The sequence below is a fragment of the Salvia splendens genome, unplaced genomic scaffold (assembly GCF_004379255.2).
Source record: "Salvia splendens isolate huo1 unplaced genomic scaffold, SspV2 ctg152, whole genome shotgun sequence".
Lineage (NCBI taxonomy): Eukaryota > Viridiplantae > Streptophyta > Magnoliopsida > Lamiales > Lamiaceae > Salvia > Salvia splendens.
In genome coordinates, this window is record NW_024598792.1 from 137,752 (window position 1) to 156,150 (window position 18,399).

The 18,399-nt window shown below is 37.9% G+C and overlaps 2 protein-coding genes across 3 annotated transcripts; one reads left to right on the top strand and one right to left on the bottom strand.

Annotated features, from left to right (window-relative positions):
• Nucleotides 1-1,687: 1,687 nt before the first annotated feature.
• On the bottom strand, nucleotides 1,688-8,337 carry LOC121789156 (SNF1-related protein kinase catalytic subunit alpha KIN10-like). 2 transcript variants are annotated; one of them, XM_042187662.1, is made up of 11 exons: nucleotides 8,199-8,337; nucleotides 7,152-7,341; nucleotides 5,302-5,486; nucleotides 5,016-5,198; nucleotides 4,771-4,902; nucleotides 4,042-4,227; nucleotides 3,644-3,733; nucleotides 3,492-3,575; nucleotides 3,199-3,336; nucleotides 2,734-2,976; nucleotides 1,688-2,283 (listed from the first exon to the last, which is right to left on the bottom strand). In XM_042187662.1, the coding sequence occupies exons 2-11, from the start codon at nucleotides 7,336-7,338 to the stop codon at nucleotides 2,170-2,172; spliced, it is 1,542 nt and encodes a 513-aa protein (XP_042043596.1). In that variant the 5' UTR covers nucleotides 7,339-7,341; nucleotides 8,199-8,337; the 3' UTR covers nucleotides 1,688-2,169. The 2 variants fall into 2 exon arrangements, with proteins under 2 accessions (XP_042043596.1, XP_042043597.1); XM_042187663.1 differs by having other exon boundaries at nucleotides 7,152-7,377; nucleotides 8,199-8,335.
• Nucleotides 8,338-15,612: 7,275 nt separating this feature from the next.
• LOC121789155 (transmembrane protein 230-like) lies at nucleotides 15,613-18,304 on the top strand. Its single transcript, XM_042187661.1, has 3 exons — nucleotides 15,613-15,829; nucleotides 17,333-17,638; nucleotides 17,946-18,304. Exons 2-3 carry the CDS (start codon nucleotides 17,362-17,364, stop codon nucleotides 18,023-18,025), a joined length of 357 nt encoding a protein of 118 aa, XP_042043595.1. The 5' UTR covers nucleotides 15,613-15,829; nucleotides 17,333-17,361; the 3' UTR covers nucleotides 18,026-18,304.
• Nucleotides 18,305-18,399: the final 95 nt, after the last annotated feature.

Genomic DNA, 18,399 nt, shown 5'->3' on the forward strand with positions numbered 1-18,399 from the left:
ATTATATTTACTTATTTTTTAATTGAATAAATTTTATAATTTAAAATTTCACTACAATTTTATTGTTAATTACTAATTTATAAATTAATAATTATTATATTATTATATAATTATATTTAATTATTTAATAAATTATTTTTTTTATGATAATAAAAATAAAAATAAATATTAATAAGATAGTTATAATTATGATAATTTGAATTATATTTATTTATTATCCTGAAATTAAGTATGGTTTATACTTTTAAATTATTTTTAAAACATTGTAATAAATGATGATGATGATGATGATGATGATGATGATGATGAGGCAAAATGCATCCTTAAGTCCGATGATGATGAGGCAAAATGCATCCTTAAGTCCTTGTACTTTGATTGTTTATATTTATGTTATGTTCATATTTTCCAACTAGGATATTAGGTGGAATATATTTAAATAATTAAAATGTGATGTATTATTTTATGACGGAAAAGTTAACGATTTCGTCAAACAAGGATTGAAATATATCGAATATAAGAGTACTAAAACGAAAAAATTGTATAAGGACCTATTGAAATAATCAATCAAAGTATAAGGACATAAGGATGTGTTTTGCCTAATAATAATAATAAATTGTACTATATTGCATTAAATATGTAAGAATCCTAAAGCTTAGAAAAAGAATACCTAAGAAAAGTTAGGATTCAGAATCCAGGAAAGTTGTACTAACTTTCCTTGTTTCAGGATTTTGATTACTTTCCCAGTTTGATTAAAAACGGAAACAAACACAAGAATTTAAAATTTAAGGAATCAGATTACTTTTCAAGACAAAATCCTGGCAACCAAACATGGCCTAAAGGAAAGTTGGTGAAAAAGATAGTGGAATGCGGTCTCATTTTTATATTGTGATAAAATGTTAATGGAATGTGTGGTCTATTATCTTTTTATGGAAGATTCTAACTGAGATTCCTAAAGTGGTACAGAGGGAATACTATAAGTAGAAATGATTCAACTATGAGAAAACTTCCCAAAATGGAAAAAAAATGACTCAACTATAAGCAGTACTACTCTTTTTAAAAATTTTTTGCTAAAGTACCCACACTATCTCCTTTCTATTTTCCAGATTAATAATCATCATTTTACTGTCTTCTCATATGAAATCCCTATTTAGGACTATATTATGCCCAAAAATGTTTTGATCTCAAATCAATATATCAAAACACAATCTACATCCACTAATAATAATCTTGACAATAGATAGATACTCCCCCCGTCCACCATTAGAAGTCTCATTTCTTGGCGGCACGAGCTTTAAGAGATGTTAAGAAAAGTTGGTGGAAAAAGTTAGTGAAATAGGGATCCCACTTATATATATTAGTTTTAAATGAAATATGAGTGGAATGAATTAGTGGAATGTGAGACTCTATTACTATTTATGGTAAAAGTGAACTGGGACTCTTATTCGTGGACGGACTAAAATGAAAAAATGAAACTTCTATTCACGGGCGGAGGGAATAATAAGTTTAAAAATGAAATTAGTGAAGTATGAGAAAAATAAAAAGAAAAGGCTATGAATATTATTCCCTCCATCAATTTCATAGTGAAATGTAGGAAAAAAAATAAATGAAACATTTATTGATAGATGAACAAAAATGACAAAATTAGACCATTATTGATAGATGGAGAGAGTAATAACGAACTCATTAGTGAGAACTTATAAAATATTTTATAGCAATCGGCGCTTCAAAATAGGATGAAACATGATACAACAAAAACCTTCAGTCCCAGAGCCGCATTATTATTGAATAAAACTGGGATCTTATGAGAATATAAAACTAAGCTCTACAGCTAAATAAGTGTTGACATCAACCTGCTTAATTGGAATTCTATTACATGATTACATCAGCAAAGTTACAGCTGACAACTTAGGTCGACTACCACAATATTTTCAGGTGTTGATGAGAGGCTTTGGTCTCTTTAGGATTGCATAATACTAGGACAACAAAAGTTACAGCAGATGGAATGTCGTTGCAGAAGCCAACTCCTGGCGCGTCGGAGCAAAATTTATCAGCTTGGCACGACGTTCATCTCTAGGGAAGAGATTCGGCACTTAGCTGGTAACAATTATATACACAAATATCACCTTGTATTTCTCCACCCCGGACGAGAAGATGTTTCGCTGCTAAAATTCAGAGCACACGTAGCTGAGCTAGGAATGCAGCGCACAGATCAAGGAACAGGAACTGTGGACCCTGAACTCGCTGCAGATCGAGCAAATATTTGTCTTCGCGGGTCTTGTAAAGCTGAAAATAATTACACAGTTTAAGCATGGAAAAAACAAACACTAACATTAACACCTCAAAATGATAACTAGTCTACAACTAGACACTATCTCAATTGATGAATGAGTTGGTAGTTTCTGGCACAAGGTTTACGACCATCATTCATAAAGACTTGAGTTTCGGAATCTATATCCTTATGTCAGTAAGAATCTCTTCAAAATATTAAGGGTTAATCATATACGTATCCCCATTTACTATCAGTGTTTTCAGGAAAAATGTCCTCAACTTATGTTCTCTCCAAAATCCAAACATAGCGAAATGTTTGATTTATGTCGCCCTGGACATAATTTGGCGAGAGAATTAGAGTTATCTGATAATTAGTACCATCTTTAGTTATTTGATAACGTTGTGTGCAAATATAGAGTTACTCGTATAATGCAGAGAAAGAAAGGCATTAATCAAAAATGTTACCTGCACTTCAAATTTGACCACATGCTGTGGCTTAAAATTGGCACCATGCTCGACGATAGAAGATTCATCCTCAAAATAATTGTTGTCGTGCATAGAATTATTAACTACTCCTTCACTATGACCAGGATCGCCAGGAACCCATCTGCATTTCATGTTGTACTGCCCAATCTTTTTCCAGTTAACATTCAATTCTTGAAGAGCTTTGAGAACTTCAGCCATTATCTCGCGTGGATGGGCTCGAGACTACAAATAAGCCAATATGATAAAAAAAATGTATCATATCAAACAAAACAAAAAAACTAAATTAGCTTGACATTCTATGCCCATAGCTACAAACAAGAAAAATTTAACTGTCAAAATCATCGCTAAGACTAAGAACATTTAAGGATTTAAAACCAGCACACAAAAAATCTCTGTTGTCACAGATGATTCCAGAATGATACAATGAGAAGCATGCCAACTAACCTGGAGTCCAAGTGCCCATTTCCTCTCGGATGGAAATTGCCTTTCCCCCAATTGTTGATAGTTGATAGCTCCAGGAGATCGTTGCCCAACAGGAGAGGCTACAGTCTCAATTGGATTAGTTGAGTTATATCCGAGTTCCTACACAGGTAGGGATTACTCAGAACACAAACATTAAAAAAAAAATTACACACATTAGAAAATCAGAAAATGGAGATCAGAAAAAAATGCAAATCACAACCATATGAAACTGCAAACTAGATATGTACATAAGCTGAAGTGAAGAGAGAGCGCACCACAGTTTCTTGAAATTCGGATCCAAGGTAGCCACCAGATACACGAAACCTGTTGTCTAGCAGCAGATAGTACGTAACAGTACCCTGAAAGACATTCAAGATATAAGAAAGCTTGAACATAAAGCATAACTAGGATACAGCCATATGTTAACCTCATTTTGAACTCTGTTTTGAATAGAATCAAGAAGCACATTCCTGTCGAATCCCATATTAACCACTTCATGAAGAATCTCTTCGTCAATCTGCACATAGACATCAGAATTGATTTTTTGTCATGATACCATAGTCTACAGCCACAATACAATAGAATCAGATTTACAAAATAAAAAGATTGTCTAATTCATAAGAAAGAAAGCACGATGGTTGAAAATTAAAACTTACTATACTATTCAATGAAAAGACCTAACACCTGTAGATCACTAAAAGATGTAAAACAGAAACTTAGAAATCTTCAGTCCCAGTATATGTGTTCCTAGATTTGTTTACATGTACAAGAAACATCATGCATGCTTTATAAACATCTAAATAGAGCACTACGAGTTATATCAACCTTTTTAGCTTGTTGTGTTGTATCTGGCGGCGGAACAGCTAAGTAGCGGGGCAGATGAGCTTGGAACCAAAGGTGAGCACGAATCTCGGGAATAGTGATTCGCTTAGTTGGATCAACAATAAGCATCCTAGGAATCAAATCTCTAGCACCAACTGATAAATGGCTGGGGAGGGTATAAATTCCACCCTGCAATTAAATTAAACAAAATACATTATATGAATACAAATCCAGCTACCTGGAAATAATATTAACAATAGAATTAGCAGTAAACGCCATAAAATTATGGTGATAGAACATAACAGTGCACTAAAGGGGAACTTTTGGAATACATCTTGGTCGGATATTGGGGGCATCAGACTTGCAATACTTGTACTACTGGATGTGGTATAGGATTAACAAGCTTGAATAGCTAGTCAGGTTTTAGAGATTCAACTCTAGGCATGTTCGTAGCTTGCTTAAATTAGGTTAACAAATCATTAGAAAACGAACTAAGCCAATGAGACACATTTAGACCGAACTCATTATTAGTCTTGACATATATAATAGAGAGAAAAAGTAAGAAATTCATGATGTGTTCAATTAAGAGCTGTTTCACACTTCAAAATCCTCAAATTGTAAGCTAAATGTTTCAACAAATAACAGACGTTGATTAAGAGATACCAACTTTTCACCTACTATTGCTGAGCTCCAGATTAGACACAGTAATGGGTCTCAAGAGTAAGTCCATACCTTAATCTTCTTGAAAAGATTAGGAATGTTCTCATCATCAAAGGGAAGGGTGCCGCAAAGAAGTGCATAGAGAATAACACCACAGCTCCAGACGTCCACTTCAGGCCCCGCATATAATTTACCAGATATAACCTAGGAGAAAAATACAATATCAGAGCTTTCCGTATTTCAACTTTTTTTTTCTTTTGTACTTATTTATATTCTTTATCTTTTTGTCATTTAAGGTCTGGTAAAACTTTAAGCACCTCTGGAGCAGCATAGTTGGGGCTTCCACAACTTGTCTTCAGGAAATGACCATCGCGCATGATGTTACTCAAGCCGAAATCAGCAATCTTCACGTTCAATTTAGAATCCAAAAGCAAGTTCTCGGGCTTCAGATCCCGGTGAACCACCATATTCCTATGGCAATATTCCACTCCCGATATTATCTGAAATTATCAGCAGAATGACAAACACTCTACAAAAATGAATTTATAAACTGACTAGGATATTAGAAACAGCACTACAAGTCTATACAAGAAAAGCACCAACCTGCTGAAAGAAGATGCGGGCTTCATCCTCATGTAACCTGCCTTTCTCCACAATGTAATCAAACAATTCACCAGATTTAACATACTCCATCACAACGTAAATATCAGATTGTGTCTCCACGACCTCATACAGACGAATGATATGCGGATGCATAAACAATCTCAAAATTTTGATTTCTCGTCTAACTGCGGGAAGAACACCCACTCTTAGGAATTCATCATGGTCAAATAAATATAAAACCAGGCTAACTTTTACCAACATTGGAAATAAAAAGAGATCCAGCAAGGCAGCAAGTTATATTTACTTAGGTAGCAGTTAAATTAAAGGTAGGGACACTTAATTCCTAAAGGTTTTGCCCATATAAAGTTTTGAAATATCCAAGATTACCGAATAAGAATATTCTAATTCTCTCTTTTTTTATATATATTTAGTACTAATTGGCAATGAAATCCTAGCTGCTAAGTGGTGACATGCCATCATAATTTTTATTAGGTGCTTTGGGGTTGTGGAATGGAAATGGAACTAAAATTAATAACTAATAAATGGGTATCAATCATGCTCCTCAGGGAAACAAAGCCCTAACATACTTCACCAGAACCTTCATTCCCATACTCATTTACCTTAAACTGGTGGATTAGAGTAAGAGTGGATGATAAAGATCAATAAGACCCAACCTTAGAGGTTTGGCTAACTTCTATGCCACTAAAACATGTAATTTTCTTAAACTAAATATGATACACTGACACTTGGTGATGCAACCACACGTTTTATCAGCTCTTCTTAATTCCCTACAAGGTAGATGGCTATTGCAGAAAGTCACCTATCTCAGTAGTTCCAGAGAGTCAGAGACAGTAATTAGGTGTAGTAGGAGGTAGCACCCCTGGATCCTCCAAAAGGATTTTTCCTATTCGAGATATTGATTTACAAAATCCTCCATCTTCTGGCTAGTGTTTCCATCCTCAACCCCGCCACATTATTTTTATAGGTTAATTTTAACATTTTAGTAGTGTTTCATTGCTTTTATATACACGAAGTTCACACCAATTTCAGTTTTTAATCAAAACTAATTTTTGCCAAAAAAAATACACAAACTTGTCATTTTTGGAATTTGACCTGAAATTAAATTCCAGCCGCAATTAATCCTACGTGGATGCTGGACCTTGGTGACATGGCATTTCGTATGCGATCAGCTCGCACTCTAAGTGGAAATTTGGCTAAAGAAGACACCGTATTGAATGAATGGTAACTTGGGGACTGAATTTCCATTCTTTCAAATTGCTTTTGTTCTTTTTGGACAACATGCTAACTAATGTGATCATGATCTTAATGTCAGTCAATATATATGTATTGAATGTTTTGTATTATTCGGCCAAAAATATGAATTTTCATAAAAAACCGAAATTGATGTAAAAACACCATGTGTTTACGGGCAATAATCTATAGGTAAAATTTAGAATTGATTAACGAGGCCAAAAAAAATACTAGTACCTGGAGCAGCATTGAAATAAAACTACCATGAAAAGTGTACAAAGGTGTTTCCCAAAAGAACTGTGCAGATCTCAATGTAGTGAAACCCAAGTAGATGTAACGTATGTAGAATCATGACATAACTAGTGCTCGAGATAATGATTGAACATACACAAATCGAATGACACAGATGGTACCCAACAAAATATTTTAATAAGGTAAGCAACATATTTTTAGTTTAGGTTTTTTATCAATGGCTGTGGTCTACCTTGCGCTGAAAAGCATCAAAAACAGAAGAATGAACAGATGAACGAAGTACAGTGATCATCACAAAGTAATTAACAATAGTAAGTAAGCATCACATGCTTAGTTTACTGACTTACCTTTTTCTTCCATGTCCATATTCTTAATTTTCTTGCGGTTAAGGATCTTGACAGCAACTTTGTGGCCAGTCAATGCGTGTTCAGCAATTTTAACTTTACCGAATGAGCCAATCCCAAGAGTCTTTCCGAGCTTGTAGTTCCGCAAGAATGAATCCACGGTTCTTCCATCTTGGATTGTTCCATCCATTTCCTGTGCCCATATACAATGAAATTAAAGCACCAATTTCTGAAAAAAAAAACAAGCATCATGCATCAAAGATGAAAGAACTAATAACAGCCCAGAAACAAGACTGATGTATGTAAGCAGTGAGCAGTCCACTTTCGGCCTTATAAGCAATTATCACAAAGGGAAAGATTCAGCAAAATTTAGATGAAATATTGTGCGAAAACCAATTATGATACCAAAAAAACACAAAATATCACATAGTTCAAAACTTTTTGAAAGGACTATTTTCAATCTGATAAAATAACCATATTTGAGGCAAGATTGCATTTTTTCATATCTTCTTCAGGCTTCAGTAAACAATAAGGTTTCCTATTTCACACATCAGAGCACATGTTTTCTTCTCCAGAAAGGAGCACTGAGAATACTAAACACCAAACAGCTCATTTAAACTTGAAAACAAGCAATCAAATCCCAAATTGGAACCAGAAAAGGGGTAATTCTTCAAAAAAATCGTAATTAAACGAGCCAGCACTTCACTGAACACCCTAAAGCTCCTATTTATGCAATGAAACAAACAATTCACCAAATTAAAAATGCACAGCTCCACAAACCCGCAACCCGCACAAACCCACTTCAGATCTGAGAATCCGTCTGAATAATAAATTTTCAAAAGAAGAAAGAAAGAAAAGAGGGAGACTGAGAATCCGGTCTTTAGTTCACTATCGAATAAAAAATAAACGCTACAAATAATTATAGCTCAGAGCCCCAGTAAAATTCAAGAAGAGTGAACTAACACATAAACAAAAACACACAGAAGAATGCCAAAAACTAGGAGGTGGTGCAGTTAAGATTTAAAGAGAAGAAAATAAATGATAAATTACGAGTTGAGAGGGGGTGACTAGGTGTGAGGCGACGAATCGCCCTCTCTTCAATGGAGTTTCACGAGATGATGAGCACAAGGCGATGCAGCGAAGCTCGATTGTTTCCCTGCGCTACCTTTTTTCTGTCAATTTCTCTCAATTTATTTCATCTATCTGTATTTCGACCCCTAAAATTTGTATAAATCCCATATTTTGAATATTCTGTTACAGTGGTGAATACCAAAATCTTCTTTCAGTAAAAATGTCCTGTTCGTCGAGGGTAGATGTTTTCTTGTTTGGAATTTGGATGTTTTCTTTGTGCGTTATAAACAGAAAATATTTATTTTTACACTATTAATATCTTTTATAGGATAAAATTAAAATAAATAAATAAATTGAGGAAATCTACCTTCGGACAAGAAAGTTCTAACAGTAGAAATTTAATTTTAATTAGCAACTCACCCTGTGCAAGGCACGATATATTATGTTTCTATAAAAAATACTTCCTTCTTACCATAAAAATATTTGCATTTTTTATTTCGTTCGTCCCATAAAAATATGAGTATTTCCATTTATCAAAAATTATCTCCAACTCATTTATACATATGCCAACTTATTTACTACTCATTATATATTAGTAATAATAATGTGGGTCATACTATTCATTAACACTATTTTTACTTTTTTCCTCCACTATCTCACTTTACCAATTGTGCATTAATTCTCGTGTCATTTCAAATGCCCATATTTTTATGGGATCGAAGAGAGTATATAGTACTCCAATCTAAGATTAAATTATTGTGGACCAAAAATAGAAAATAAAAATCACTACCTCCATTCTTAAAAATTATAAACTTTTAAAATGCATGCGTTTTAATGCACAATCAATAAAGTCAGAGATGTAAAGAAAAATTGATAAAAAGTAAAAGAGTTAAAGAGAAAAAATAGTGGAAGTAGTGTTAGTGGATTGTGGGGTCCATATCCTAAAATAGAAAGTTTAAGAAGTTTTTTGTTTTTAAGAGACGATCCAAAATGAAAATAGTTAAGAATGGAGATAGTACTATTTATTAAAATTAGTTCATAATATTGAAATCTAATATAAAAATGGTAAATACACGTCAACAATGTATAATTAATCATACATGTAGTTTTATAATAAAACACCATCCACAAGAATTAAATTAATATAAATAGACTTTCATATTAAATTATAAAATATTATTAATTCATAAGTTTTAAAAAATTACCTTTTAAGCAATATTAATAGTCGAATAAATTGTAACATTAACCTCATTACTACAAATTAAAAATTTATAATCATTCACGACTCATAAATGGGATTGAATTTATAGCAACAAAACAATGTGTATATATATTGATAGAAAGAAGGAAAGTATCGATCAGGAGTTTAGCACCTCGTACTCTAAGCATGAGGTTAGGCGTTCGATCACTGTCCATGTGGATGGAGCAAACTATTTGGCCAGTAGCTATTTAGGGCATCAGCAGTGGGGCGCCCTAAGGTGCGCCCTATGGCGCGCCACGTCATCAATTTTATCCTCCTTCCCCCCAACCTGCAGTGGGGCGCCCTAAGGCGCGCCCTATGGCGCGCCACATCATCATTTTATTATTTTGTTTAATTAATTTAAATGTTTTTAAATAACAAGTAACGAGTAAATAAAAAACGTCTAAATAACAAATGGCAACGCATTAATAAAAAAAAGTTACACCATTCAACTTTAAAAAAATAACTAAGTCGGTGCAATTCTCAACTTCCGACGCAGCTCATCGATTAACGCCCGGAGATATTCAGCTTCGTCGGGGTCGGTACACTTCTTGAGGGCCTTGTGCGCCTGCAATAACGTCCTCGCCATCGACGCTGTTGCCAACGACTCAAACGCGGTGGCCGTCTGGGTCGGGAGCGTGTCCGGGAACGGAGATGGGTTTGCAGCGGTCGAGGATGAGGTCGCGGCCGCCTTCCCCTTGGCCTTCGCAGCCTTGACGCCGGGAGGACACCGGTGTGCCGGAACTCCCTTCATCCACGTACGTCCGGTTGAGGTCAACTGGGTGATTGTTGCTGCCACTGCTCGTGTAATCACCAGCTTCGGTGGTCTTCGTCCTCTTCGGCGCACCAGTGTGCAGAATTCCACCTTGGAACTTCTGCTTGTCCCTCAAGAGCGCCCAGATGACCTCGTGCTTGAGGTCGCCGTACATCGACCGGTACGACAACAACGCTTTAGCGCGCACGTCGCTCAAGCTCTCGCGCGCTCCCCTGTGCCCGCGTGGACTTCTCGAACTCCGCCGCGTACAAGTTCACTTGCTTCTTCACTTGATCCCAATGCTTGCGGAGTTACTCACGTTTGCGCTTGTACGCGGTCGGCGGCTTGGCCTCATTGTAGAGGTCGGCGATGCGCTCCCAGTACGCGCCCTGCCTCTGGTTGTTCGCGAAAATCGGGTCTTCCGATATATCTACCCAACACCGGGCCAAAATGAGGATTTCGTCGTCGGTGTAGTTCGTATGGCCGGGGGCGTACTCATCGCAATTTCCGGGAGGCGGCAACTTCTGCGCCCGCTGCCGGTTCCGCTTCTTTTTGGCTGGGGCGGAAGCGGTCGCGACGAGTTCGGGATCGGAAGATGGCTCCATGTCAGACAACCCGTACGATTCCGTACTGAAATCGGGATCGTACTGGGTGTCGGCGTCGAACGAACGATATTCGCCGGGTTCTGTACCCGGCCAACGCGCCTCTCCGCAAAACATAGAAATATTGGGACTTGAATCCATTTCGTAGTAATTATGTAAATGTAATAATAAGTTTCGAAAGTGAAATCGTGAAATGAAATTACAAATGAACTTTATTTATAAAAAAACGAAACCGCGTGCCATCGTCCGCGTCGATCGTCCGCGTAGCCCACAGTGGGCCGGACGATGGCGCGGACGATGGCCTATCGTCCGCGTAGGCCGCAATGGGGCGGACGATGGGCATCGTCCACCCTATACTCCGCGCCCTTAGTATAGGGCGCGACGATCGTCCGCGGGCCTATGTCACGCACCCGCAATGGGGCGGACGATGCGCGCCATCGAGCGTGTCATCGTCCGCCCCATTGCGGATGACCTTAGTGCGCTGACCGTTGGAATGATGAATTAGTCGTTTAGCTATCGGCACAAGAGATACATTGAAAAACTAAAAAAATAAGACAGTTCCTAAATCTTGATGAGCCGATTTACAGAAACCAAATCTCATGCATTTATTGTTCGAATAAAAGTATCATGATTATATTACGAAATCTTTCATTTCACCCCCTTAGGCCATCCACAATAGGAATAGCCCAGCAATAGCCCAGCCATAGCCCAGCCACTGCCACATCATCAGCACTAAAAATCCTCCTGCCACATCATCAAAACAAGCAAATAGCCCAGCAATAGCCCAGCCATAGCCCAGCCACATACTATCCACATCATTATTAACAAATATATACAAAATGAAATAATTAAAAATCACACAATATACGGAATTAAATTTACGACACAAAAACGAGAAAATTCACTAATATTAATAAAATATAAAAAGTACATTAATTAAAAAAAATACATAATTAAAAAAACTAATGGCGGTCAATCCTCCGTGCCCATAACTCTTCAATTAAATCCTTTTGGAGTCGAATATGAGCCGCCGTTTGGCGCATGTCGGCGTGTGCTTGTAAGAGGCCGGCTTCATCGTGAGGTACCCCACTCCGTACGTTGGGGGCGGCCACGCCGTGGCTTGGACCGGCTTCATTATCGTCGTTGACCCAATTGGTCAGTTCGCCACCTTCATCTTCGACAATCATGTTGTGCATGATAATACATGCATACATGATATCAGCAATGCATTGGACATCCCACAAACGCGTTGGACCCTTAATTGCCGCCCATCGAGACTGGAGCACACCAAATGCGCGCTCCACGTCCTTGCGCGCCGACTCCTGCCGTGCCGCAAAGTAGGCCTTCTTCGCATCTCCTGGGCATCGGATCGTCTTCACAAAGACGGGCCACCTAGGGTATATCCCATCCGCCAAGTAGTAGCCCATATCATGTTGGTTGCCGTTGGCGACAAAACTGATGGCCGGACCGACGCCCTGACACTGCTCGTTGAAAAGTGGCGACGAGTTGAGGACGTTGAGGTCGTTGTTCGAACCAGCTATCCCAAAATACGCGTGCCAAATCCAAAGCCGGTAATCAGCTACGGCCTCCAGGATCATCGTGGGATTCTTTCCCTTGTAGCCGGACGTGTAGAACCCCTTCCAGGCTGCGGGACAGTTCTTCCAGTCCCAATGCATACAATCTATGCTGCCTAACATACCCGGGAACCCATGCTGACTCCCGTGCATCCGCAACAGATCTTGGCAGTCTTCGGGGGTAGGCTTTCGCAGATACTGATCACCGAATACTTCTATCACTCCCAGACAGAAATTCTTCAGACATTGCAAGGCAGTCGTCTCACCGATGTGGAGATACTCGTCCCACATGTCTGCCGCGCCTCCGTAGGCCAACTGCCGGATTGCCGCAGTGCACTTTTGAATAGGTGTGTGGCCGGGTCTGCCAGACGCATCGTGTCTGAAGCGGAAATACAGATATCGAGACTCCAAAGCGTTGACAATACGCATAAACAGGTTCCTGGTCATCCTAAAACGACGCCTGAAAAGGTTGGCGTTGAACCGAGGCTCATGTGCAGCTACGTGATCCCGATCAATCACACTGCGGCGGTGGACCACTGGGGGAGGTCGAGGTATCGCCGGCTGCAAGGCCCTTTCCATCCATTGGTTTATCGCGTTGGTCGTATAGGCGTCCAACGCCTCGGCCATTCGACGTTCGTACTCCTCAGCATCCCCTCCGCTACCACCACTACTACCACCAGCATTACTCATTTTGCGTTGTTGATCTTGAACAGAAATTAAGATAGAGAGAGTACTCGTTAAAACAAGTCGTGCGAATGAAAATGACGAACAAAGCGCGTATATATAGTGTTTCGAAAAAAAAAAATTATTTTTTCGCGCTAGGCCGTGCGCTGGCGATCCGGGCGCTGCAATAGCGCCGAACGGACCGCCCAGCCGACCGCCCAGCGCCACATAACCGCCCAGCGCTGCGCGGTTTCTCTCTCCACTCAGCCGCTGGGCGGCTGCAATAGACCGCCCAGCGCCGGCGCTCGGCTGGGCGGTCGCTGGGCGCCTATTGTGGATGGTATTAGGGCCTGATTTCCCATATTATAGCATAATGTTAAATTTGACACATGTTTGTTAAGTAAGATTGCATCCAATGCTCAATTATAGATTCAATCATATGCCTTATCATGTGATTCTACATCACAGTCTCCATCTTCTGATAAAAACAATCTTTATGCATATATGCATAACATTATTCTATTTTTTTACCTTTTTCTTTTTCTCCAAATCATTTTCTACCATTGCTTAGTTGCGTGAGAAATTACCTTTATAGCCTACTTCTTCAATAGGGAATTGGGCAAAGCGAGAAGAAAATCGATTGAATTGCATAAGTAAATTCAATTTCGTCATATGCATAGAAGTGAGATTTCATTGGTCCTTTGGTTCTTTTTCTTTCGTTTTCCATGAAAATCTTCAGCATCAAATTTATTAAAAAATAAATAAAATTAAAACAAGCATTAGCAAAAAATAAATGTATCATAATATTACAATTTGTAATTTCAAATCCATTTTACTCGTGCGAGGAATAAATTATATTCTCATTTTATTAATATTAATGAGTTGTAATTTGTTACGGACTCAATTCCCACATCGGTCGTGAGAACAACTGATGTGGGGTATATAGACTAAATGAGCTCTCTCTCCTATAAGGCTAGTCTTTTGGGATGAGTTCTCCTGTTTGGTCTGTAACAATTGGTACTTTCATTGAGAGCCCAAACGGCTCGGAGTGGTGGCCGGGCAACGAACTCGCCGTGACCAACGAGTGCGTTTGGGACCGCTCGGAGTGGTGACCCACGGAGTGGTGGCCGGGCAAAGAATCCGCCGTGACCAACGAGAACTCGGAGTGGTGGCCTGGCAAAGAACCAGCCGTGACCAACGAGGACGTTGGCCCTTAAAGGATGGTCGAATGTCACGGACTCAATTCCCACATCGGTTGTGAGAACAACTGATGTGGGGTATATAGACTAAATGAGCTCTCTCTCCTAACAGGCTAGTCTTTTGGGATGAGTTCTCATGTTTAGTCTGTATCAACCGCTCGGAGTGGTGGTCGGGCAAAGAATCCGCCGTGACCAACGAGAACTCGGAGTGGTGGCCCACGGAGTAGTGGCCTGGCAAAGAACCAGCCGTGACCAACGTGGCCGTGACCAACGAGGACGTTGGCCCTTAAAGGATGGTCGAATGTTACAGACTCAATTCCTACATCGGTCGTGAGAACAACTGATGTGGGGTATATAGACTAAATGAGCTCTCTCTTCAAGGCTAGTCTTTTTAGATGAATTCTCCTGTTTGGTATGTAACATAATTTCCCACTGCTCAAGAATTAATGGTAATAGTTCCCCCAAGTATCAATATGGAAAATGAAGATATCAGTCCAAGGTACTAATGTCAATTACTAATTTTTATGCAGCTTTCTTTATTTAAATATCGTATAAAATTTTTAATTAAAATTATTCTTTTTATAAACCTTATAGGAGTATTACATTGAAGGTAATTTTTCGATAAATTATACTGTAGCGAAATATTAATTGCTATGTACACATATAGAAGTTTGCACGAAAAAATGCAAGTTGTATGCATATCTACCTACTTGCAAAATAATGATGTTCGTGGTAGTGTTATGATGACTCAAGTTCATTAGTTCAAGGAATACAATACAAAAAAAATATACTCCATCATCCTTCTGCGATTATGACTTTTGGTTGGATTCGGATTTTAAGAAATGTTAATGAGAGTGGATGAAAAATAAAATGAAACGTGGATTTCATTTTTATATTAATAAATTGTGGGCAAAATGAGTTAGTAAAATAAAGAACTTACTTGTATTTTTATAGTAAAAATGAACTGTGACTTCACCAAAATAACAAACTAAGACTTCTAATTATAGAGGGAGGAAGTAATATTTAGTTTTATTTTTTAATTTGTATGACAAATAACATCTAAGTTTAGGTCTATTGTAATTTTATAATGACCCAATGTCAATACATATATCTAAGTTTAATGTAATTAATGTGTTAAATAACAAAAAATATTTAATAGTACTACATATTATTTATATACATAATGTATACAATAAAAATTAAAAAGTGTAATTAATTTTACAAACATTATTCCTTCTCACTTAATATAATTAGTAACTCAATGATTAAACCACCTACTACTAAGCTTACAAAAGCCCAACAAATTCTGGCCCAAAATTTACACAAGACATAAAAATAAAATAAATAATTTTCTGCTTGACCATCTCTCGTCACTCCAATTCCTCATTCTCTTCAAAATCTCCGGCGACACTCACAATCAACCACCACTACCGCCGCCTCTGCCCCTTTTCTTCCTTATTCTTTGCCGACCGACCAGGACGTCATCTCCTCGCCGCGCTACCGTGAAATTGTGCTGGCCGCCCTCTTCTCAGTCTTAACTCAACGACATCAGGAAGCCTTAATCTATTTGTTCATCAGGTCAACTTCTTCTTCACCGATGATACATCTCTTCTACACTTCCTCTTTTTCCTATCCCAGTCCACTCTTTGCAGGGTTTTTGTAATAAGATCTGCAAGTTTTCTAATTTTTCCTGAATTGGAATTATGGATCTATAAATTAGAATAATAGGATTCGTGAGACATTGAAATTTGACATTTGATTTTAATTCACATACATATATCATTTTGTTTGATTTCATTTCGTGGACCGCATTAGGTTTGGAATAAACGCTTTTAATATTTACTGATTTGGAATTTCACGTGTATTAACCGCTAATATCCACAGATTTCTATCAAACTAAAGGCTTTTGTAAATAGAAAATGTATTACTACTACTCATTCAGCAAGTATTTGGTGGATGGTGGATGAGTTTAGGCGCCAAAAATCTTTTACTACTGTAATACTTAATGACATGCTTGGATGAGCTATATTCACATCTTTTCCTATGGTTTGATTTCTATGCGAACATGCTGGATGAACCGTTTTTGTGGATTTAGTTGGTCTTATGAGGCTTATTGGGTACTCTTTTTAGTAACTAGTGTTCCTTATGGTGAAGTGGTGTTGCTCTGATTGTTGCTGATATGATTATTGGTAAACATCCATAGTGGGAAGAGCATTTGGTTGATTTTGGAGTTTTGAAATTTTTTGCTGATAATGTGATGTGTTATTTGGGAATTTTTGATTGAGGGTGATGATTGATTTGGATTAATGTGAATTTAGATTAAAGAGGAAACATACCTGTGAATTCTGTTTGACGCCGAACCAGAAGGAAAGTTTTCATTCTTAGATATATCAAAAGATGTAGGAATTTCTTCGTGTACTCCTTAGATATCAGCTGGTCCGATCCAGATATGTTTAGTATTTAGAAATAAATGTTAGGTTTTGAGCACCATTTACATATATTAGCCTACGGTCTAGAGATGGAGGAATTTAACTTTTTGACTTTTAAGATATGTACTTCACGGTTCACAGTTCACACCTATATGAGTGTTTGATATTGTTGCACTAGCCATTTTGCTCTGCATAAGCTATATTTTATGAGTATAACTTTTTGGAACTTTTGGTTGAGTATAGAAGTCAAGGCCTATGGATATTGCTGCATCTCACTCTTTTATTAAGAGCACATATTGTATTTGAATGAATTTATGCATGAGCGTTTTGTGTATTTACCTTTTCATGTAATGGATAGTTAATTGCAGTTTTCCTAAGCTTTTAGTTTGTGCAATAGACTGGGATGTTTTTGAATATGTAAACTGATGAGAAATTGAAGTAAATGGCTTAATTATCACATGTTGCAACCATCATATTGCATATGGTGCTCCTAGCTTTGAATTTGTTGTAAGGATATACTTCTCTATTGCCGCGTTGTAGGTGTCGCTTGGCTTTTCAATTTTCTCCATAAAATTTTGTTGGTCTTTTCAAAATTCAAATATATCCTCGTGTTTTGTATTGAAGCTTTCTTATTTTTTGTGAGGTGTTCCAGGGATCTTTCTATAAAATAGACTTACAAGAATGGCATCTAAACGGAACGTCCGATATAGTCGTATTGCTGATGATGACGATGACTATAATAATGGTAGTGGTCCAACTCGACATGACCCTAGATTTGATTATACTCCCAGAAGCTATGACAAAGTTCCTTGGAAGTCGATAGCTCTTGCAATCTTTTTGCTGCTTCTTGGGTGTCTGCTTATCTTGCTTGCAGTTTTCATCTTCACTGGTCACATGGGAGGCGAGCTCTCCCAAGCTTATGGCCTCTTAGGACTAGGTTTGCTGACCTTCGTGCCAGGTATTTCGATAGCCTCTTTGTTCAATTATTTAGTACCTTTTGGCCTAGAGAATGATTATAAGCACTAGATTGCATTCTACATGGTCTTCCTGAGGGGTAATACATAGCTCGTATACTCCACCTGTTGCTACCCTCTTTTATGTGCTGTATTCCTCTGCCTCAAAATGTTTGGTGCAATGTGTTTACACATATAAATACTTTATAACCCGAAATCCTCCATAGTCCATACTATCGTAGATGCATCTTGTTTGTGTAATTTCTTGCGCATGACTCAGCTTTTATACTTACTATTATGAAATGATTGTAGGCTTCTATGAAACTCGGATTGCCTACTATTCGTGGAGAGGTGCCCAAGGATACCGGTTTGCCAACATTCCCGACTATTGAGGTTTTGCTTTGTTTCTAGTCGTGCCATATTCGTTTTTTACACATTTAGCATACAAGATTCCTCTGTAAGAACTTGTGGCGTATTCATGTGTATAATACGTAGAACCAAGTGTGTGTAGTGTGTAAATTCTTGAGTTAAGTTTAGCATAATTCTGGTGCCACACACTGAACTGTCGTTTACAAATGTCCGGGACCGGATCGGATAGTTTTTTTGTGGTGAATCTATGAGCTAGATGCAAATTGACAATGGCATTGAGGATCATTTTGTTGGTTCTTTTATTTCAGATTGTACGTCATTTTCTAGCCTTGGTTATATATTTATATGTGATGTGATGAGGGTAGGGGTGTGTTATGGTGACACTATCTTTAAAGTG

Coding starts and splice junctions, on each gene's coding strand:
- LOC121789156 (XM_042187662.1), bottom strand. CDS start 7,338: ATGGATGGAACAATCCAAGATGGAAGAACCGTGGATTCATTCTTGCGG. Junction 3,576..3,643: donor AAAACAGAGTTCAAAATGAG/GTTAACATATGG, acceptor AATGTCTTTCAG/GGTACTGTTACGTACTATCT. Junction 3,337..3,491: donor CCGAATTTCAAGAAACTGTG/GTGCGCTCTCTC, acceptor CTACCTGTGTAG/GAACTCGGATATAACTCAAC.
- LOC121789155 (XM_042187661.1), top strand. CDS start 17,362: ATGGCATCTAAACGGAACGTCCGATATAGTCGTATTGCTGATGATGAC. Junction 17,639..17,945: donor TTTGCTGACCTTCGTGCCAG/GTATTTCGATAG, acceptor AAATGATTGTAG/GCTTCTATGAAACTCGGATT.